The 20,734-nt window shown below is 36.9% G+C and overlaps 6 protein-coding genes across 6 annotated transcripts; 4 read left to right on the top strand and 2 right to left on the bottom strand.

Moving 5' to 3' along the window:
* The first annotated feature begins 14 nt into the window (after positions 1 to 14).
* LOC108903449 (SWI/SNF-related matrix-associated actin-dependent regulator of chromatin subfamily A containing DEAD/H box 1 homolog) lies at positions 15 to 6,627 on the top strand. The gene is made up of 13 exons (XM_018705643.1): positions 15 to 220; positions 279 to 526; positions 583 to 820; positions 874 to 949; positions 1,003 to 1,359; positions 1,411 to 1,604; positions 3,809 to 3,947; positions 4,024 to 4,159; positions 4,214 to 4,351; positions 4,405 to 4,851; positions 5,393 to 5,604; positions 5,662 to 5,948; positions 6,177 to 6,627. Exons 1-13 carry the CDS (start codon positions 124 to 126, stop codon positions 6,281 to 6,283), a joined length of 2,676 nt encoding a protein of 891 aa, XP_018561159.1. The 5' UTR covers positions 15 to 123; the 3' UTR covers positions 6,284 to 6,627.
* Positions 6,628 to 7,456: 829 nt separating this feature from the next.
* LOC108903451 (putative inorganic phosphate cotransporter) lies at positions 7,457 to 12,343 on the bottom strand. The gene is made up of 9 exons (XM_018705645.1): positions 12,035 to 12,343; positions 11,781 to 11,986; positions 11,353 to 11,586; positions 11,214 to 11,301; positions 10,944 to 11,158; positions 9,911 to 10,072; positions 9,521 to 9,653; positions 9,219 to 9,460; positions 7,457 to 9,167 (listed from the first exon to the last, which is right to left on the bottom strand). Exons 1-9 carry the CDS (start codon positions 12,132 to 12,134, stop codon positions 9,030 to 9,032), a joined length of 1,518 nt encoding a protein of 505 aa, XP_018561161.1. The 5' UTR covers positions 12,135 to 12,343; the 3' UTR covers positions 7,457 to 9,029.
* A 250-nt stretch (positions 12,344 to 12,593) lies between these two features.
* LOC108903450 (nucleolar complex protein 2 homolog) lies at positions 12,594 to 15,299 on the top strand. The gene is made up of 6 exons (XM_018705644.1): positions 12,594 to 13,140; positions 13,207 to 13,396; positions 13,474 to 13,640; positions 13,698 to 14,363; positions 14,446 to 14,661; positions 14,739 to 15,299. Exons 1-6 carry the CDS (start codon positions 12,664 to 12,666, stop codon positions 15,240 to 15,242), a joined length of 2,220 nt encoding a protein of 739 aa, XP_018561160.1. The 5' UTR covers positions 12,594 to 12,663; the 3' UTR covers positions 15,243 to 15,299.
* Positions 15,300 to 15,800: 501 nt separating this feature from the next.
* Positions 15,801 to 20,695, top strand: LOC108903479 (replication factor C subunit 5). The gene is made up of 8 exons (XM_018705682.2): positions 15,801 to 16,010; positions 16,068 to 16,132; positions 16,192 to 16,319; positions 16,374 to 16,536; positions 19,665 to 19,824; positions 20,068 to 20,279; positions 20,348 to 20,425; positions 20,479 to 20,695. Exons 1-8 carry the CDS (start codon positions 15,973 to 15,975, stop codon positions 20,631 to 20,633), a joined length of 999 nt encoding a protein of 332 aa, XP_018561198.1. The 5' UTR covers positions 15,801 to 15,972; the 3' UTR covers positions 20,634 to 20,695.
* On the top strand, positions 16,658 to 19,337 carry LOC108903480 (ras-related protein Rab-28-like). The gene is made up of 6 exons (XM_018705683.1): positions 16,658 to 16,744; positions 17,719 to 17,795; positions 18,540 to 18,725; positions 18,775 to 18,895; positions 18,948 to 19,051; positions 19,103 to 19,337. The coding sequence occupies exons 2-6, from the start codon at positions 17,721 to 17,723 to the stop codon at positions 19,274 to 19,276; spliced, it is 660 nt and encodes a 219-aa protein (XP_018561199.1). The 5' UTR covers positions 16,658 to 16,744; positions 17,719 to 17,720; the 3' UTR covers positions 19,277 to 19,337.
* Positions 16,821 to 17,454, bottom strand: LOC111691629 (oxytocin-neurophysin 1-like). Its single transcript, XM_023454750.1, has 3 exons — positions 17,314 to 17,454; positions 17,050 to 17,257; positions 16,821 to 16,993 (listed from the first exon to the last, which is right to left on the bottom strand). The coding sequence occupies exons 1-3, from the start codon at positions 17,452 to 17,454 to the stop codon at positions 16,866 to 16,868; spliced, it is 477 nt and encodes a 158-aa protein (XP_023310518.1). The 3' UTR covers positions 16,821 to 16,865.
* Positions 20,696 to 20,734: the final 39 nt, after the last annotated feature.

Genomic DNA, 20,734 nt, shown 5'->3' with positions numbered 1-20,734 from the left:
ATGGAAGTATTCCTTTCTCCCCCAGTCTTTAAGTTTGGCCTTGTGCGCTGGTCGTTCACTGCCGAGTTTTCTGAATAAAACAAGTATTTTTAGGAGTATTGACTTTATATTTATTTAATCGCGATGTCGGACGAAGGAAGTCCCAATTTACAAAAATTACGCGATTTTAGATTACAAAAGAAACCTCCACTTTCGCACATTTCAAATGAGCTCAATACTTGTAAGTTGTTGAACTTATCAAATTAAATAATACCATCTCCTACCTTACAAAATTACAGCTACGGACGTTAACTCGGGTGCCCAGTCGCCTGTTCAGAGGAGAAGGATCCTGGTCTTACCAGACTCGGATTCTGAACAAGAAAAGGAAGGTGAAAAACCACATTCACAGATTATCATAACGAATAATAGCACTTTTAATAGCAAATACAACGGCTTTAGTCAAAAAGCAATGAAAAACCCGTCTATCTTAGAAAAAGAGAAGCAAATGAAGTTTCTCCTGGAAATTTTTCCAAATCTGGAAGCAATGGTTCGTAAAAAAATGAAGTAAAAAAAGTGATAACCGTTTTGTATATTTTTTTTTAGCAAATACATGACTGCTTATCGAAGCATAGCTTCAACACTGATGCAGCAGCGGCTGAACTGTCTAGGATGTACAATAAAACTACGCAACTCGGTTATACAGGGTACAACCAGTGGAGGCAAGACTACGATAGACGAGAAGCCGAGTCAAGAAATTCCCAGTTAGCTAATCAAGTCATATACGAACAACAGCAAAGTTTTAAAAGAAAATCTGACGATGAACCCACAAAGAAAAAGAAAGGTACCTACGTATGTAAAGTTGCAGACTGAATATGAATTTTATTTTTTTTTTAGTGAAAAGAAGGAAATCTTACGACAGTGACGACAGCACGGGCAGCAATAACTATAAAGATAAAAGAGTGTTTGACAGGTAATTCCTATATTTAAAGTATGGGTTACGATTCTATAAAACTTGACTTTTAGCGACGAAGATTCCGACGTGGAAATCAGTAACGAGCTAACTGGTGATAAAAAGAAAGTATTTGAGTTTTTCCAAACGGCTACGATGAACGAGCTCCAGCTGATGACGTCATGTTCCAAGAAAAAGGCAGAAGTTATAATAGAGTCCCGCCCGTTCACCGACTGGGTCAACCTGGTGCAAAAACTGCAAGATAACAAAAACTTAAGCACCGACCTTTTGAATTACGCGCAACAAGTCATCGCCACCAGGAACAACATCAAGCACCTCATGAAAAAGTGCACGAACTTGGCCCAGCAGATGGAAAGGGCGGTAGCGGCAGGGGCCGGCGTGAAAGAGCAGCCCCCGAGCTTGTCCTCCACGTAAGTGTTGATTTTACGTTCTCGTGCAGTGGTTTCGATCGTTTCTTCCAGATTGAGGTTAACGAGCTACCAGATGGTAGGTTTGAATTGGCTGGTGGTGCTGCACTCGCAGGGCGTGAACGGCATCCTGGCTGATGAGATGGGCTTGGGCAAAACGGTGCAAATAATTTCATTTCTCGCTCACTTAAAAGAGATCGGTGCTGCTACCAGCACACACCTCGTCATTGTGCCTTCTTCGACTTTAGGTAAAATTGCTCGGGTTAACTTTTTCATGCGGGGCATCCGGTAATGAGCCTGCGATATTTGATAGGCGTGTTTCGTGAAGGAAAATTATAGAAAAAGTTTATATGAACATGAACTCGGAGAAATGTTTTATTTGATGGGGCTACAGCCATTGAAAGTTTTTTTTTTCAGATGTCTCTAAAGCCTTTCAAAACCAAACAGTTCAATTTGAAACTCAGTTAAATAAAAAATTAGAAATTATCGTTTTCTTAACAACGAAAAGGTATTCTTGTATCATTTCGATGATTGTGTTGTTCTGTGTATGCGGGAGCGTATATGGCTCCATCTGTCGTGTTGACTCCCAACTGTGCCATTCAAACGGCTACAGTAGGAAGCGATCTGCTATATTGCAGGTACTTGTTGCACAACTGCCAACCACAGAGAGCGAAGACAATGTTTTAATTGTCAGTGTTGCTAGAAACAACTACTCTAAGGGCTATATGCCCCTACTGGCAACACCTAGTGCAACAGCTAGGATCGTTCGTCAGTTTAACCCACCAGGCACAGACCGGTTTCGGACTTTTTAGTCCTCATCAGTGTGTCATAGGTGAGACAACCGACAAACGATCCAGCTGTTTTGCGTCATATCATCACGACAAGGAAATACATTGTACGCGGGAGCGCAAATGGCTCCATCTATTGTGCTGACTCCGAACTGTGCCATTCAAATGGCTACAATAGGAAGCAACCTGCTATATTGCAGGTACTTGTTGCATGACTGCCGCCCACAGAGGGCGTAACACAAAGTTTTAGTCGTTAGTGTTGTTTCTCGCAACACTGACAATTAAAACATTGTGTCGTTATATTATGTCCATACAAAATGTGCTTTGAAAAGCATAGATAAACACTTTATTTGACAAGGGGATACAAAAACTGATTGTTAAGTTAAAATTATACTATTACGATGTAGGAATTTATAAATAGTGAGTTTTAATGGGAATAGTTGGACCGAATAATATACATATTTCATTAGGAGTCTGGAAATAAGGATTTTTCCATGTGACAAATTCAAGCAGAAGTCATGCAAGCTTGGAAGAATCTATTTCTGGATGTGTAATGAACGACATTTTTTATTACTTCTTTGAAAACGAAAACGAAAACATAAAAACAAAATATAACATAAAGAAAGACGAAAAAAACTTGGAACATTTGTATTTTCATAACAATTATAGGAATAAAAAAACATGTAGAGTAAGAATATTGAAAATTAACTAACTATTAATAATAACAGCTCCGACTAATAATGTTTTTAGTTTGAATTGTTATTATGAATCGTTATTTTTATTCGTATTATTACACAGGTTTAGTCGTTTTTGAGTTTCATTTTGTGAAACTGCAGTTATTGAAGCAGAATCTTCACAAATGTTTTGATTTTCTTAAACGAATGATACAGTTGTTATATTCTGCGAGTGAGAAGGGTTAAACAATTTTCGTGATACCTCAATTTTTCTTTGTGACAATTCTTCTATATTTCCTTTCGCTACATTGGAAGAATGCCATCTTCCGTGTCTTTCCGGAGTGAATAAATCAACGCCGCTTTCCACCAACATGGTTGCCGAAGAATGCCTTAGTCCAGCGGTATTCAAACTGTGTTCCGCGAAACCCTGGAGCTCCGCACAACCTCTCTGGGGGTTCCCCGACAGTCAAAAATTTAAAATGTTATTATCGATACTTGCAAAATTAAAAAAAAGTACTCTTAAAACTTTTTATTTTTATAAGTACATGCGTATAAGGTACTATAAGAGCTTTATTTATTCTTCGCGTTGGTTACGTCGCCGTTCCCTTGATTTTTGGCTAGAGATTTATAAGGAATATCCTGAAATACTTTGTACTGTCATATTAAAATAATCTATTATTTTAACACAATTTTTTTTTAATACTCATGAAATTTCTCAACAAGGCAGATGTAACAAATATTTACCTGTGGATACTTTGTTTGGTTTCTATGATTACTTACCTATGGCATACGATAACTATTCAATCATTAAATTGGGAACTGGGATATCTGCAAAAACATACAGGGGACTGTGGGTATAAATATATCGATCTATATTGACGGTAACCTTTTATCTAACTTGTACTCGTAAAAAGCACTGGCAAAAATATCGCAGGCTGATTCCGAGAAACCCCGTAGACCTTCAATTTAGCAACCACTGACAACTTGTAGATAACTGGAAAAATGAATTTGCCCGCTGGTGTCCCGAGCTAAGGGTGTTCATGTATTACGGAACCACCGAGGAAAGGAGACAATTTCGTTTCGATCTTGCCAAAGGGATGCTCGCGGATTTCGATGTAATATTAACCACGTAAGTCTCCGCTAGTTTCCCATTCGTGAAACGAGGAATATCGATGTTCCGTAACACTTTTCTTCTTTACTCAAAGGTATACTATAGTCGGTAACAGTCCCGAGGAGAGAAAAATGTTCAGGGTGACGCCGATGCACTACGTTATATTCGACGAAGCGCACATGTTGAAAAATATGAACACGCAGCGGTACGAGAACTTGATACGGATTAACGTAAGTTCGTACGAGTTTACGAGGAATAATATATTTATTCCCAATTTTTTCTAGGCGAAACACAGGATTTTACTGACGGGCACCCCGTTACAGAACAACTTGTTAGAGTTAATGTCGTTGTTGATTTTCGTTATGCCGAAAATATTCGCCGAGAAAACGGACGACTTAAAAAGCTTATTCCAAAAAAACTCGGTAAGTTTCACATCACCGCCATTCTCGAACGATTACGTCCATTTTTATTCCAGAAAAGTAACAAACAGGGCGAGGACGACGCCATACCCGCCTTTGAACGGGACCAGATCGAACAGGCCAAGCGGATAATGAAGCCGTTCGTGCTCCGCCGGCTCAAGTGCGAGGTGCTGCAGGACTTGCCGAAAAAAATCGACCACGTAATAAACGTTCCCATGGCTACCACCCAGAAGGAACACTACGAGCAGCTCATAGCTTCGTACAAGAACCTGAACGAGGACGGGGAGAACTCGTACAACGGCATGAGCATAATGACGGACCTCAGGAAGTTGAGCAACCACCCGTTATTGATGAGGTTCCATTACGGTATGGAGCAGCTGCAGGAGATCGCCAAGCTGTTGGCGGAGGACCCGGGGTATAAGGACACCGTGGTGCAGTACATCGTCGACGATTTGGTGTGGATGTCCGATTTCGAGATCCACACCTTAACGAAAGACTACTCGGTAAGTACAATAATACTGTTTTTTTTTTTTGGCGATTTTTTATCTGCAGCTTTAATACTATTATTTATTTGAAGATATTTTAGAGTCGAAATAGTAGGCAGTGAATCGTCACAATTTTTTCTATTTCTTAATCTGATTAAATAATTTTATGTATTGTCTGTAATGTGCTGTTCTTCTCGCATATTGTTCCTATAATATCGTGTACAGAAAGAGAAACAACGAATGCGGCATGGTCTGACTCGTTGAGATCCCACTGAGTGTCAGTGCTTGTCATAAGTGTACAAGTGGAAGACATTATTTTCATGTTTTAGTTATTCAAAAAAATGTTTTGAATATAATTTGTGGTCTTGGTGACCTTGGGAGAAGGCCAAATCCATTAATACTGGCTTGTTATTCTACAACTTTTATCTGGAACTTTTTAAATAGGAATCAATCCCGAAAAGCTATTGGAGGGTTCAGGTCATTTTGAGATACCCTGTATAATAATCAAGGTTGTCAAGGATAAAAGATTATACTAAAAAATTTCCAAAACCCTTTCCAGTGCTTGTCCAAATTCACCCTTCCGGATGAACTGATGCTGGTCTCGGGGAAATTCATGCATTTCGACAAGATGCTTCCGGAACTGAAACAAAACGGGCACAGGGTCCTGATCTTCAGCCAGTACGTGATCATGCTGAACGTCATGGAGGAGTACCTGCGGATACGGAACTACAAGTACATGAGGTTGGACGGCAGCACAGCCGTCAACATACGGTAATTCCTTTCAGGCTTCCGTCGACTGTAATAACTAACGTTTCGGGCGATTTCCAGGCAGGACCTTATAAACGAATTCACGGAGGACGACAGCTACTTCATCTTCCTGCTCTCGACGAGGGCTGGCGGCCTCGGCATAAACCTGACGGCGGCCGATACGGTGATTATCCACGATATCGATTTTAACCCGTACAACGACAAGCAGGCCGAGGACAGGTGCCACCGGATGGGGCAGATGAAGCCCGTGACGGTGTACCGGTTCGTCTCCAAGGGTACCATCGAGGAGGGGATGCTTGAAATGAATAAGGAGAAGCTGAAGTTGGAGCGGGAGATCACGACGGACGGTGAGTAGCGGTTTGAGTTGTTCGTAGCGGGGCCGGCGTACGAGTATGAGCAAGTCGATTTAGGTGGAAGCATTAAAAATTTGTACGGAAGCTGGTCAACTCGTTTGAGTAAAAGTATTTTTGAGATGTTGAAAAAGTCAGTCGTGATTCGAAATTGGTTATTTTTAAAAATTTGATCGCGATTCGAAATAGTGGGAATGGCTTTGATATTTACACGCTGATTTACAGAGACGGACAACCCGGACGTGAAGAGCGTGGTTAGGGTGCTGTCGTCGGCACTGGGAATCGACACGGCTAAAGCGACGAACCTAGTTTCACCAAAGAAAAAACCTTGAGTATTGTGAATTTTTGTTAGTTAATTTTTATACAATATATATACAGATTACTTAATGGTAGATTAATTGTTAATTTAGGATCGGTTTGTACCATACCGACCGTCAAAGGTAATATTTAATTAATGTGAATCGGAAATATTGATGGGCGAAATAACCAGAGTGGGAAAGCGAAGGTCGGTACAGTACGATTCGATTTTTAAACAAACTTTTATCTCTTCATGTTATAATTCATTTATTTATTTAAATATGTTTAGATCTTTGTGTGGATCGAGGACTCATTGTATGAGATTTGCATATTATGTTTTAATTCCATGTATATCTTACAATAAAAACATATTTTTTCATCCCTTTTTTTGTATTGCCTCTTACGTCGATGTTGAACTATACGCCAGGAACAACATAATTTTATTTAGAAATTTCGGTTTTCAGCATGTACAGAAACAAAAATTTGAAAGACACCATTCAAAGTAGCAAAAAGTTGCAGTTTTCTGAATGATTTGTTTTTTAGTCATCATTATCTCCGTTAGAGATATATAGAGATATTAAATTTGAAAAAAATAAAAACGCACCAGTCTATTGTAAAAAGATAAACGGTAATAATAAATTAAAAATCAGTGTTGGGGTAAACTACCAATACCTTTAATAGGAGCAGAGAAGGCATCAATTAATATTTCAAATAATGGCTAAGGTTTTCGGCCTGTAGGCATTGAGCACCAATGACATTTAAACTGACATATGCTTGGTAGGTCATATCTCCCACAGCGACCTATGCCAGTAGGTACGAAGTAAGGCTTGGTAGATCATATCTCCCACAACGATCTATGCCAGTAGGTACAAAGTAAAGTTTGGTAGGTCATATCTCCCACAGCGACCTATGCCAGTAGGTACAAAGTAAAGCTTTATAGTAGTAGGCATTGAATGTCAGTGACATATACTTTGTAGGTTATATTTCAAAGCGGCCTACGCCAATATGTACAAAGTAAAAGTAATGTTTTGTAGCAGTAGGCATTACATGGCAATTGTAGCAGTAAGTGTTAAACTGTAATGATGTTTAAGATATGATATGACATATACCTTGTAGGTTATGTCTTCCTCGCACTGAAAAATTTGTATCTCGGCTACATATTTTTTTGGTGGGATAATTTTGTAGAATTACAAAGAAAAACAAAAAAAAAATATTGAAAATATATGTATTTGACTTGTTAAAAGTTTGCACATTTGAAATTAAGAACAAATCATGAAGGTCACCTGAAACGATTCTATAAATGCACCTAAATATGTACCGAGACGATATGTGCTGATTAAACGTTATTCAAATCATTTTAATCGTTAGAATTCCAAAAAAAATATATTATTAAAGGAAATTTAGCAATAAATACGCTTAGGTAATGGTTTTAATATAAATTTCTTAAAATGTTTCAAAATTTGAATGTGTTAATCATCTCAGTACATACGAATGTAAATTAAGGAATGTGCCCACAGCACCTCGGGATTACATATTTCCTCCACTAGATGTTATAAATACATAAGATTATAATTATTAAGGACTGTACTCACTAAAACGTATTCATACATTTGACTAACCACAAATAATTTATCGTTTCATAACATCTATCTGTGCCAACTGGTGTATCCTGTCTTATTTGGGATTCCACTATAATTCATCGAAACATAGCAAAATACCAAACGCTACGCTTTTACGAACAATTTAAGGAAAATACTAGTCCCAAAAAAAAAACATTTGTAAATAAAGGTTGCTTTATAATTGATCTCTATACATTTATTTATAAATAAATATCTATGTGCAGATATATATTTTCTTTGTGAAAAATTTATCGCTAGCACCTTTTTGAAGGGTAAATTTTTCACAACATTTTCACATGTAATCTCACTAGCCGTTTCGCACAAAATATACTTGCTTAAGGAATAATAGAGAGGTAAAAGAAATGTAAAACAAAACAAAGAGAAAGTTGAAAATAAATTATTCGTTATTTTAGTATAATTTTTTACGTATTGACAGGGCATATACCAAATTTTGACCAAAAAGTAAATTAATATTTAGTGATTTTTCCAGAAATATTCACATGAAGAAAAATAAGAAAATTTTTCTAAGATTCATTACATCTTATAAAAGGTAGAAAGTGACCTGAATATAATAAAACTGGAGATATATTAACACAATAATCTAGTGACATCTACCACCTGGTAAATAAGGGCCGATTACATTTAAAAAAAAATTGAGGAAAATTTGAAAAATCCTCGGATATTCCCAGATCTATAAAATTTCATAATAATTCCTGGTTTTGTCGGTTTTTCATATTGGTATACACCCCGTATTAAAGCTAAGGATAAAACTGCTAACACACAGGGTGGCCTATTAGCATAACACAACTTAAACGCTTTGTCGTTAAAATATTCAAATGTAACCGTATATCACATATCTTGCACTGTTTGCATCGCACAAAAAAAGCGAAAATTACTCGATCACCAAAAAAAAACAATTATTTATCATATAGAAATACTTAAATTTTACAACGGCTGCAAAAAAACCGAAAATAATATTTCCCTCGGCCCCCACTAACAAGCCACCACTGTCATAGATAAAACTTACCTAAATATAATAAAAAAATAAACACGATCACAATTTTCGCCTTAAACGGTAAATATCGTCTAAACCTTGCTTACCTAACTATCTTACAGTAATAATTCACTAGGCATCGACGAGCATCGCCAGATAAAGCGCCTGTCAGTTGACGGTACTTAGCCTCTGCGATCTCGACCAGGGCTGTTCCCTCGCACTGGCGAATGCCACGTAAAACAGGTTCGCCCCGATGTTTATCCCGGCCGCCAAGTAGAAAACCATCCTCCACTGCCCTAAAGTCTCCTAAAAGAAAACGTTAGGATCAAAGTTGTCTTACGTTTTCGAGGTACATACCCTGCCTTCAATGATCAATCCTATGACATACGGGGCCAAGAACCCGCACATATTCGCTGCGGCGTTCGTGATGCCGTACATCGTCCCGGCGTATTTGGGACTCAGGGCTATGTGGTTCATCTGATTCCCGGCGTAGACGGCCCCCGCGAAAGCTCCCGGCAGGGCGAGCAGTAACTGGGCCGCCACTTTATCGCAACCGACGTACGCCACTCCCAAGATTCCCAACGAGGGTACGATCGAAGCTGGAAGAGATACGGAACGTTTGTTACAAAGATGAGATCGGGAATTTTCGTTATACTAACCTATAGAATTGAAAATCTTATACGACGTCGATAGCGACAAATATCCTTTGCTGAGAAGCCAATCTGCAATGATACTGGTTAGAATACCACACCACCAACTAGTCAGATATGGAACCGCCGATAATAAGGCGTTCTAACATGAAAGAAAAAAATACACTTTATGCACTAGTTCAACGGCACGCTACAAAAAGAGAACTGAACTATCGAGAAAAGGAATAAACAATCGTGTGTTCCAAAGATATCGAGCGGAAATTCTGACGAGTCCAAAGTTACGGCTCGATATACTTGAATCGCACTCAAAAAGCAAGAATTTCAACATGTTTAAATGCTCAACGAAGCAAAAAGTCTCTTGTTGGGAGTTTATTGCAGTTACGACGTCGAAAAACTTACCGACTGGATGTCGAAATGTAATATTTGAGCCATATAAGTAGGCAACTCCGTTAGCTGGGTGTAGAAGGCCCACGAATTGCCGCACTGCGTGATCAGTATCGCCCAGAGCGGAACGCACTTCAGCATGTTCATCCAAGGTATAGGCGCCTTTTCGTCTTCATCCTGAAGGAAAGAAAACCACCGTTACATCACGAAATCATGTCTCCCTTTACTGAAGATCAGTAAAACCGGTTTTTATTAATCAAACCTATTTATTATTTATACTACTGAAGGATAATATAAAAGACGCGTTTGAAGTAATTGGTGATCGTTTCCTTGATGTGGTGAATTCATCCTTGTACTATGGAACTTTTCCTCAGAGTTGGAAGACTTCTGATGTAATACCGGTGCCAAAAGTTGTTAATTCGCAGGATTGTAAAGACTGTAGACCAATAAATACAGTAACAATATTTGAAAAAATATTGGAAGTGGAAGTCAAAGATCAACTTGTGAATTATTGTGAGCAAAATGAAGTGTTTGTGCAAAACCAATCGGGGTTTAGAAAGTACTATTCCTGTGAATCGGCAATAATAAATGTTTGTGATGAATGGTTAAATGCTTTGGAAAGTAATAGGATNTTCGTCTTCATCCTGAAGGAAAGAAAACCACCGTTACATCACGAAATCATGTCTCCCTTTACTGAAGAACAGTAAAACCGTTTTTTATTAATCAAACCTATTTATTATTTATACTTCTTTATTTTTATATTTATTATAATAAAATAAGTCAAATTAAGTCTAAATTAAGTTAAAAAACTAAATTTTAATACGTTACAAAAACTTCTGCCTTGAAAGTCAAGTAGAAAATTCAAATAGGACATTCCACAATGTCCGAGATTAAAAAAATCCTTACTTTTAGCCTTTTTTTTAGACAAAAAACAGGACCCACGATAATCGAACCGAGAAATTAAACAAAATAATATAAAAGTACTTCTTATGATACATGTGACTGTTAAAAAATAAAACACAGGAATCAAAATCAACATTATTGTTACCTGCGGACCTATGCTGGCCAAGATGAACGCTTTTTCTTGGGGATCGATCCTGGGGTGAGTTGTCGGTGTGTCATATATCAAGAACATCCAGAAGACGAACCAAATTATTCCGATAACACCAAACAAGTAAAAGGAAAGGGGCCAACCGCCGTCATACTCCAGTGAACACAACCACCCCGACAATGGCAAAGATAATATTGTACCGAAATTAGTACCTAAAAAACGTCATTGATTTATTTCAGGCGCTATAACTATCACATTTTACTATACCCGCGTACACATAAGCACCAAATTTGCTTCGTTCCAACGGTGGAATCCACCTAGCCAACATCGCGTGCATAGAAGGAAACGTTACGCCCTAGAATATCAAGTTGAACGAGGCGTATGTTATCCTAAATTTGTTACTTACCTCTCCCATACCCTCCAGAATCCTAACTATGATAAATAGCGGGAAATTTATCCTAGCAGCGACAGGACTGAGTAGTGTAAAGACAGCAGTTACCAGAACTCCTATACCATATACCAATTTACCTCCGAATAACTCCGCGAGTCGCCCCCCTGGTACTTGCGTTAGGACGTAACCATAAAAGAAGGAGCCCAAAACTAATCCTTGCGTTTTCTCGTCCCACACAAATTCTCCATTCTACAAAATTGAATTATTTAAACATGTTATCTCTCTGTAAATAAATTTAATTATTTAGTATAGCAGATAGCCTTAATGCTAGTTCCTTAAACAAATAACTTGATTACACTCCGAAAAATACTCGTATCAAAGGTCATTTAATAAGGCTAACAAAGATTTTTTTCAGAATATAACGTAAATGGACTAATTCTTACGTCTGGAGTAGTCGCATTGTTTATATTGGGTCCAGGACATGTTTCGAATGAGTTATTACTAGGTGGTTGTGGGAATGCCGTATTGTTAACCATCGCAACGATAGCCACTGACAAATTTACTCTCATAGCGTAGACGTTAGCAAATCCTAAAAAACCCATTATTCCTAGTACATGTCGGGCTTTTAAACAAGTCGTAGCGTCCTCCACTGAAAAATATGAGTCATAAAGGATGTTTAAAAAAAAAGTATTAGTACCTTCGGGTGGAAGAATTCTTGTTAATTCGTCCTCATCTTCGTAGTTGCTATCACTGTCACTGTCGCTATTATTAACTGACTCTTCCCGAGGGGCGTACATTTTTTCAAAATATTAAGATACAATGGTATTGTTGATAATAACAAAGGAAATGAACTCCGTTTACACAAGTTCCTGTTTAATGAAATGCATTAAGTAATTTTTAATTGCCCTTATTTAATTGTTCGATAATAATAACAAAGAAATACGTAATTAAAATGTGTAAGCGATAAACTTTGACAAGTTTATGAAAACAAACGTCAGGCAAATGTCAAAAACGCCACCTTATGGCAACACTGATATCTATATTCGAAAACAATAGAATAGATTGGCTGCAATGGTATACCAAAACTACTAATTTCTCACTTATCTAAATAGTACCAACATTCTTTTTATATAATCGCTCACTTAATCGAATTGTTCTCAAAGTTGATTGGTTAATTACCTAATAAACAAAATGGAAAGCTTCTAGTAGTTAGACACGTTTGACACATGTTCCTAACCAAACTTTTATACTATCTTTTGTATTTACTTCACGTGTTCTTAATAATTGTTATTTCAAAGTTATTTTGTATTGTAGTTGTCTGATGAAATGGCTAAAATAAAAAAGAATCAAACATCACATAAGCCTAAAAAGGTAGTAAAGAAATACAAACAGAAAACGAAACCCGGAAATATTAAGAAAACTAAAAAAATTACTCAGGAATTTGAATCGGTTCCTATAAATGACACTGATCTTAATAACGTCGAAGAATCTTCAAATAGCGAATTGTTAAATAGTGACAATGATGAAAATAACATATTGTCAGATCTAGAAGATGAACCGGTGGAGAACGATAGTGATAATGAAAGCGAAGATGAGGCCAAGAAACATAAAAGGGATCTAGAGAAGCTTAAAGAAAGTGATCCAGAGTTCTATAAATTTCTGCAAGAGAATGATAAAAAATTGTTAGACTTTAATTTGTCGGATGAGGGGAGCGACGATGATGAGCAGGAAGACAAAGATGTTAAAAGTGTGCATAAACCAAGTGACACATTAGATGTGGCAAGTGATGAGAGTGATTTTGAGGTAAATAAAACCGTAAATAAGTAAATTTTTTCAATTATAGCAGTTTCTAATTGTTTGGTATTATAGGATGAAGGTGATGAGAAGCCAAAAGATGAGAGTGTTATTACGTTGAAGATGTTAAAAAAATGGCAGTCAGAGATACAAACAGATAAAAGTAATAAAACTATTACCACCCTGACACAAGCGTTTCATGCAGCCCTTTTCACGATTTCATCTCGTGAGGAAGATGATGAACCGTCACACTATAAAGTTGAAGGTACATAAAAGTTTGGCCTTTATTTTTCCTTATGTTATGATCAAAGGATGAGTGTTTCCTGCATATCTTTGTTTCAGGATCTGCTGTTTTTAACGGAGTCATCCAACTTTGTGTACTTGAACTCGGACCAGCCATTAGAAAGTTCTTGGGTCTGCAGCATGGTTGGAAACAGCCACCGCATAAATGCAAAAAGTTCATCAAAATAAAACGTTCGTTGAAGTTTTATTTTACGGACCTCTTAAAAGTAAGTGATTACATCACAAAGTAGGTGTACAATAACAACGTAAATGTTTTATTTTAGTTGTTGCTGTGCGTAACCTCTTCAAACATACAAACTGTCCTTTTGAAGCACCTGCATTACATGTCTACCTTGCTCGTTTCTTATCCAAACATAACCAAGTCCTTAATTAAAAGGTTGATAACGTTATGGGCAACGGCCGACGATGCTGTCCGCGTGATCGCGTTCTTCTGCATCTTACGGATCACCAACAACCAACAGGGCAGTATCCTAGACACTGTTTTAAAATCCATGTACTTGGCGTACGTAAAAAATTCCAAATTCGTCAGTTTGAACGGTCTGGCCGCCATAAACTTCATGAGACGTTCTCTGGTGGAGATGTTCGCTTTGGACACCAACGTGTCGTATCAGCACGTATTTCTGTACATCAGGCAGCTGGCCATCCATCTGAGAAACGCAATAACCGTAAATAAAAAGGAAAATATCCAGTCGGTTTACAACTGGCAGTTTATTAACTCGCTTCGGCTTTGGGGTAACTTGTTGACAGTGGCATATAATAAGACGCACATGCAACAGTTGGTGTATCCGTTCGTGCAGATCTGTCTGGGAACGGTAAAGTTGATACCGACCGCTCAGTACTATCCGCTGCGTTTCCACGTCGTTCAAATTTTAATCGATCTGGGAAGGGACACTGGCGTCTTCATTCCCGTTTTGCCCTTTTTGCTCGAGGTAAGAAAAATAGAAGCAAGTTTGGTTGGCACAACTCCGCATTTAAGACCGAATTTGAATTGATACAAAAGTATTTTTTTAGGTATTAACCTCGTACGACTTCAACAAGAAACACCAAAAAGTCTCGATGAAACCACTGCATTTCACCTGCCTGCTGCGGCTGTCAAAATCGCAGCTCCAAGAGAACGGATTTAAAGACACCGTTATCGAAACCATTTATGGTCAGTTGTTGGAATACCTAACGGCCCAATCCCACAGCATAGCCTTTCCGGATCTCACACTTCTCTGCGTAATTCAGGTAAGAACCCAGACCGTTGCGTTTGGACTGAAGGAAAGCAACGGAACTTATTTCTAACGAATATTACTCGGTTTCAGATTAAACAGTTTTTGAAAAAGTGCAAAAACTCGAACTACAACAGGAAACTCAAGCAGGTACTGGAAAAAATCGAACAAAACTGTCAGTTCATAGAAAGCCAAAGGGCCAAGACCACGTTCAACATTACCGATTTCAAACAGATCGAGGGGTGGGAGACGCAGCTGAAGAACAAGGGAACCCCTCTAGCCGCCTACTTCGAAAGCTGGAATAAACTGAGGACCGTTAAGAAGAATAAACAGCTGACGAATAACGACCAGCTGGGAGATTATAAGCTCCCGACGATAAATAAGTTTAAACGAAGAGAAAGTAAGAAATCTGACGGGAAGGTGGAGCTATTTCCGAGTGACTCCGAAGATGAGAGTGAAGAGAATAAGAATAAGAAGCCCAGGAGAGGTAAAAGAGGCGGTAAGAAAATTAACAAGAGGATAGTAGACGAAAGTGGGCCGGTAGACGACGGAGGTCAGAGAGATATCGTAGAAGATATAAAAATGGATGATTGGTGATTTGTTTTGTAATAATTGTAATTTAACTATTTTTAAATAAATTTTTGTTCAATATAACCGCCCATTACTTCACTTATTTTGATTATTTACGGGTAAGATCTGATATCTGATCCAACACTTAACACATTTGCCAAATAATGGATTGGTGTAGATAGTGTAAATAATGAAGTGAAAGAAAACCGTTTATTACTTGGAACTGATTTATTTGTTGAAAGGAACACTCCTGTTAATAACTGTAGTTCATATCGAAAGTGACAAATCATGGGAAAACAAAATATAGCGCCATCTAACGGCCTCCTTTTTTCGGCATTAACTATAAAAAATTTATAGATGTACGAACACGACTGTAGAATAAATTCATTATTACTAATTTTAAATTTACCGCCAAATTGCATTACAAAATGAGGGCCTTACAGTTTGAAACATATAGTTCCACTACAGAAAAATAATAGATGGCTCCGGTAGTCGCATTTTGGTGAAAATTGTAATCTCTAATTTGTTTTCTCTAGTGGTCTGTGGTCTATGGTTGACAATTATTTTTCCCGCCATTAACAAGAAACTAACCTAGAAACCTAATAAATAGTAATAAACCTAGTTGCGTTATAAATTAAAAAAGTGTTAAATGTTTTACGTTCTAATTTTCTAAGTGAATTTATAATATTCAGAGCTAACAACACAAAATTGTCTTAAATATACTATCTAATAAATTCTTGAACACTTAAGATCAAAAATGGCCCAGAAAGTTGAACCAAAACCCAACTTGCCTTGGTAAGTCTATATAAGTTATTGATTTAACTTAGTTATTAATATCAAATCAATTTCAAGGGTTGAAAAGTACAGGCCTAATACCTTAGACGACCTTGTCTCTCACGAGGACATTATAAAAACAGGTGAGATTGGAATAATAAACAATTTAATTATATACTTTGAACGTTCTGCTTCGTTTCAGTTAGTAAGTTTATAAAAGAAGATCAAGTTCCACACTTGTTGTTTTACGGTCCCCCTGGCACAGGCAAAACCAGTACGATCTTGGCGTGTGCACGACAACTCTACACTCCTGCACAATTTTCATCAATGGTAATAGTAAATGTAAGGAATTAATTTGAATCTTATTTATATGGGATATTGCAGGTTTTGGAATTGAACGCTTCAGATGACAGGGGTATCGGTATCGTTAGAGGCCAAATATTAACTTTTGCTAGTACGAGAACCATCTTCAAATCTGGATTTAAGTTGATCATCCTGGATGAAGCAGACGCTATGACCATGGATGCTCAAAATGCTCTCCGAAGAAGTAAGTCTCATAATTTTGCTTATAGTTAATTTGAATGTGTACAGATCTACTGCGGGTTAAAAATATCTGATAGAAAATAGTTTATAATTTCATGGTTATGTTTGTATTCAATTCATTGCCTTGGTTACAATATTCTTAATATTTTTAATTGCACATAAATTAATTAAATGGTTTGTATTAGTGAAGTTCAACAGTTTTATGATTTAAGGTAAGTAAAAGTGTTTTTAACTTATTGAAACATTTATTTTAATAACTTCCAAAAAAATATGCTAGGGTGTAATGTATAAAGTTGTCTAATCACATTATTTCTTAAATTAAATGTATATTGATTACTTTTCGATAGAGATCTCTGCATTATAGGGGTTCATCAAATTATACAAATCCACTCCCACAGTGTTATCGGAAAAAATCCTGCTTTTGTCTTCCAACGCGCATTGTTTGTCGACATGACAAGAATCTGTAAGGATAAGAACAAATTATTCTTTAATTTCTTTAAAAATCCCGAATTATTACCTTGGCTGCAACAAATTCCATCAATGGCGCACCGCCCTGTATTTTTCCTGCATGAGGCACCCCCGGCTATGCAGGGTTCCCTCTCATGGAAGAATCCTTCCCGTTGGCATCTCAAAGTTTCCGGGGTTCCCATAAGGCAGCCGAAAGGTCCGCAGCATATGCTCGGGCCGAAGCATTGTCCGCTGTGGCCTGGTCCGCAGGAAACGCACTGAAAATAATTTCAAATCAAGTTTTTCTCTTAGTTATAACTTTGATTTTACTTACTGGTTTTATGTTTGCTTCTAGCGCTCCAAATTTTCCGCTCCTCTTTCCTCCTCGTGGACAATTCGTTATTAAGCAACAGTTAACAAATATTTCTCCGAAAACAACTAGAAGTGAAACGAGAAGGAGAATGTTTTTGAACATTTTTGTTGTTGTCGGTCGATGTGACTGTGCTGTTCGTCCCGATTTCCTTCCCTTTTATACGATATCTGATCCATCGATTTTATAAATATTTATGTCACATGCACAGAGAATATTACTTACAGTGTATTTTAGTTGTTCTGGGGGAATTTTAAAAAGCACTTTAGATCTCGGTCCATTCATATGGTAAAGTTGGTTTCCCATTTCGAATACTAAGGTGTATGTAGGTACTTATAGAATAAAATTAAATGCCTATATGATTCCAAGGAATGTCGGAGTCCGAAGAGGAAACCGTTGAGAAGCAGTTGAAGATCATTTTTGTGGGAGAACCGAACGTTGGAAAAGTGAGTATGTTTGTATTTTAACTTGAAGGCTTTGCCATTATCTTTCCAAGCAAGTAAAAACATTTATTTCATTTTTTTAACTCATTTGAGTAGTTTTATTGATTTTTGTACGTTTCCGTTTTCTTTAATCAACTTATAAATGCTTACTTGTAGTATACAGGGTACAATTATAAGTGGGGATAAGTTTTTAGGGCAGTAGGTTTCTCAGAATACTAATCTAAAAATATTGTAATAAAATGGTCGAGTTATATTTCGCTTTTTAAATTTCCCAAACTTTCGTCTACACTGTTACTGGGCAGCTCCTGAACTTAGTTGTATGTGCTTGCTTATCAATGTTGCCTGTTGTTACCTTTTTATACAAACTGTGACATTAATGAAGTTGCAAAAAGCGAAACTATAATAGAAAACAGTTTCGTAAAAACAGATTTCTTTTCAGGAACTGTATGATATGTTATTTTTTTCCATTAATGGTGACAAAACGCCCAACATTAAGAATATTTTTAAGTATTTTTAAAAATTGTGTATTTTACACTTGATTTATTGAATATTAAATATTTGTATGTGGATAGGCATACGTTAAAAATTGTAAGAAAAACGAATTTGTTTGAAAATAATAATTTTTGGAATTTTATAAAATGAAAAAAAAATGTTAATCTGATAGATTTGAAACATTTTTAAAATTATTTGAAATATTTTCTGTTTTTGGAACGTTAATAAGGTTCTATGTAAAAAATTGATTTGTAGAGCAGCATTATAAGACGATTCTGTTACGATGACTTTACAAGGCAGTACACACAAACCCTAGGGGCAGATTTCTACGTGAAGAGAGTAATTTTACCAGGACGGAAAGAAGTATCTGTTAAGATAACGGAAATAGGTGGCTTGGAAATGAACGGGCCGATGTTAGGAAACTACCTTTTCAATTCAGACGTACGTACTTAAACGCATTTTTCACGGGTATTTACCCACTGTTTTCCAGATGATAGTGTTGGTTTATGACATAACGAATTTTTCGAGTTTCGAACGTCTATTTCTTTGGATTCAACATATATCAAAGTACAAGGAAGATCCGCCGCTTGTTGCTGTTCTCGGAAATAAATGTAAGTTTTTTTTTAATTTAATCAAGTTTATTCCAAAACTTTACTTCCTTAGGCGATTTGGAGCATAAACGGGTCGTCCGATTAGACCAGACACAAAATTTCGTCGAGAAATTTCAGCTTTATAATTTCCTAGTCTCGGCCAAAACTGGGGAAAACGTAATGACATTATCTAATGGTGTCAGCTGTATTTAAAGTTTGTATTTTTAGGTTAATCTCCACCTGACCGATTTAATCGCGAGACAATTTGGTGTCCCCTTAAGCAAGTTAGAGCGTGAAAAGCAATCTACGGTGCTTAAAGCAGAATTGGTACCTGCCACGCCTGTACAAGTTAAAAGTAACGCTGCCGTACAATCCAATTCTACAGTTTGTTGTATACAGTAACCGTTGAGATTGATGCCAATTTCCGGTTCAATTTTTTTCTAGATAATATATTCTTCCTTCTTATCGGACCCAAATCGGTTATTATGGGATATAATGACAATACTTCAATAAATCTCTTGAGATTAATTAATATTCGTAAAAAAATATTGAATTTTGTAAAAAAAAATGTATAGTATACTTTTTAGAAATCTTAATTAATTTACAATAATTCCTTTCTCTTACTATTCTCTATTTCTTGTATTTTCGCAGTCGTTTTGTTTTAAATAAATGTTATACTAAATTTTTGATTGTTTAATTTCTTTAACAGCAACTAACGTTGATTTAAAAATTCTCCAGTAAATATTTCTTTTTTTTTTCAAACGTTCCACTACATTTTCTTTTGTTTTAGTTATAGAGAAGTATACAGAAAACATTCGATTCTGTATAATATGCAATTATCTAAGCAAGATAATTCCCGCACTTCAGTCACGTTGCACTAGGTTCCGCTTTGGCCCCCTGACCACAGAACAAATCTTACCCAGGTTGAACTATGTCGTCGACGAAGAAAAGTAAGTATTATAGGGTGTAACATACTTACCAGTTCGATAGATTTGCAGTAAAATTATTTTTTCTTAACAGAAAGTATGTTACTATTTTTTGAAGCACTGTGTTTAGTTTGTGAATGTCAGTATCAATAACCTTCGATATTAATCTTGTTTAAGTAAACTATGTCAATCCATCTGATGGGATATGACAATAACGCGTTGGCGGGCAGCAAAAAAACAATTTAACTTTGACAAATTCACTTTTAGGGTGAAGATCAGTGAGGACGGGAAGAAGGCTTTGTTGACGTTGGCAAACGGAGACATGCGTAAAGTTCTCAACGTCTTACAAAGCACCTGGTTAGCTTACAAGGACGTGACGGAGGATAACGTGTACAACTGCGTAGGCCACCCCTTGAGGTCCGACATAGAAAATATCGTGAAGTGGTTGCTGAACGAGAACATCGCTACGACCTATAAAAGTATCCTTTACTCGTATTTGTATTATTTTTATTTTTGTTGCTTAACATTTCTCCTTAACTCGCCGCAGATACAAAAGAATTGAAAATACTGAAAGGTCTGGCCCTAACCGATATTATTACGGAAGTCCATAAGTTCGTAATGCGAAGTAAGAAAAACATGTGTGATCTCGTATAATCTTGCTAATATATTTTTTTCCAGTCGAACTGCCTTTTGAAATAATGGCGGGTCTGTTACACAAAATGGCGGAAATAGAGCATAGATTGTCCTTTGGGGCCAGCGAAAACATTCAACTGACGGCGCTGATCTCCGCTTTTCATTACGCCAAACAGGTAGACCCCCCGGAGAGCTCCTAATTGTATGTATTGTTTTATTTAAATTTTTTTACACGTTTCCAATAAAAAAAAGATTGATTATACAACCCCTTAACTAATTCCAACCCTAAAATAAAAAAACA

Source organism: Anoplophora glabripennis, unplaced genomic scaffold (assembly GCF_000390285.2).
Source record: "Anoplophora glabripennis isolate ALB-LARVAE unplaced genomic scaffold, Agla_2.0 scaffold82, whole genome shotgun sequence".
NCBI lineage: Eukaryota > Metazoa > Arthropoda > Insecta > Coleoptera > Cerambycidae > Anoplophora > Anoplophora glabripennis.
The sequence above is the reverse complement of the archived record's forward strand: the minus strand, read 5'-3'. Positions and strand labels throughout refer to the sequence as shown.

Excerpts from the sequence above, each read along its gene's own strand:
- LOC108903449 (XM_018705643.1), top strand. The coding sequence starts at position 124 with ATGTCGGACGAAGGAAGTCCCAATTTACAAAAATTACGCGATTTTAGA. Across the intron at positions 950-1,002 it reads GATAAAAGAGTGTTTGACAG|CGACGAAGATTCCGACGTGG; the intron begins GTAATTCCTATA and ends CTTGACTTTTAG. Across the intron at positions 5,949-6,176 it reads GCGGGAGATCACGACGGACG|AGACGGACAACCCGGACGTG; the intron begins GTGAGTAGCGGT and ends GCTGATTTACAG.
- LOC108903451 (XM_018705645.1), bottom strand. The coding sequence starts at position 12,134 with ATGTACGCCCCTCGGGAAGAGTCAGTTAATAATAGCGACAGTGACAGT. Across the intron at positions 11,302-11,352 it reads TTCTGGAGGGTATGGGAGAG|GGCGTAACGTTTCCTTCTAT; the intron begins GTAAGTAACAAA and ends TTGATATTCTAG. Across the intron at positions 9,461-9,520 it reads TAAGATTTTCAATTCTATAG|CTTCGATCGTACCCTCGTTG; the intron begins GTTAGTATAACG and ends TATCTCTTCCAG.
- LOC108903450 (XM_018705644.1), top strand. The coding sequence starts at position 12,664 with ATGGCTAAAATAAAAAAGAATCAAACATCACATAAGCCTAAAAAGGTA. Across the intron at positions 13,141-13,206 it reads GTGATGAGAGTGATTTTGAG|GATGAAGGTGATGAGAAGCC; the intron begins GTAAATAAAACC and ends TTGGTATTATAG. Across the intron at positions 14,662-14,738 it reads CACTTCTCTGCGTAATTCAG|ATTAAACAGTTTTTGAAAAA; the intron begins GTAAGAACCCAG and ends ACTCGGTTTCAG.
- LOC108903479 (XM_018705682.2), top strand. The coding sequence starts at position 15,973 with ATGGCCCAGAAAGTTGAACCAAAACCCAACTTGCCTTG. Across the intron at positions 16,133-16,191 it reads CGAGGACATTATAAAAACAG|TTAGTAAGTTTATAAAAGAA; the intron begins GTGAGATTGGAA and ends GCTTCGTTTCAG. Across the intron at positions 20,426-20,478 it reads CCATAAGTTCGTAATGCGAA|TCGAACTGCCTTTTGAAATA; the intron begins GTAAGAAAAACA and ends ATTTTTTTCCAG.
- LOC111691629 (XM_023454750.1), bottom strand. The coding sequence starts at position 17,454 with ATGTTCAAAAACATTCTCCTTCTCGTTTCACTTCTAGTTGTTTTCGGA. Across the intron at positions 17,258-17,313 it reads TAGAAGCAAACATAAAACCA|TGCGTTTCCTGCGGACCAGG; the intron begins GTAAGTAAAATC and ends AATTATTTTCAG. Across the intron at positions 16,994-17,049 it reads TGGAATTTGTTGCAGCCAAG|ATTCTTGTCATGTCGACAAA; the intron begins GTAATAATTCGG and ends TTATCCTTACAG.
- LOC108903480 (XM_018705683.1), top strand. The coding sequence starts at position 17,721 with ATGTCGGAGTCCGAAGAGGAAACCGTTGAGAAGCAGTTGAAGATCATT. Across the intron at positions 18,726-18,774 it reads ACTACCTTTTCAATTCAGAC|ATGATAGTGTTGGTTTATGA; the intron begins GTACGTACTTAA and ends ACTGTTTTCCAG. Across the intron at positions 18,896-18,947 it reads TGCTGTTCTCGGAAATAAAT|GCGATTTGGAGCATAAACGG; the intron begins GTAAGTTTTTTT and ends TTACTTCCTTAG.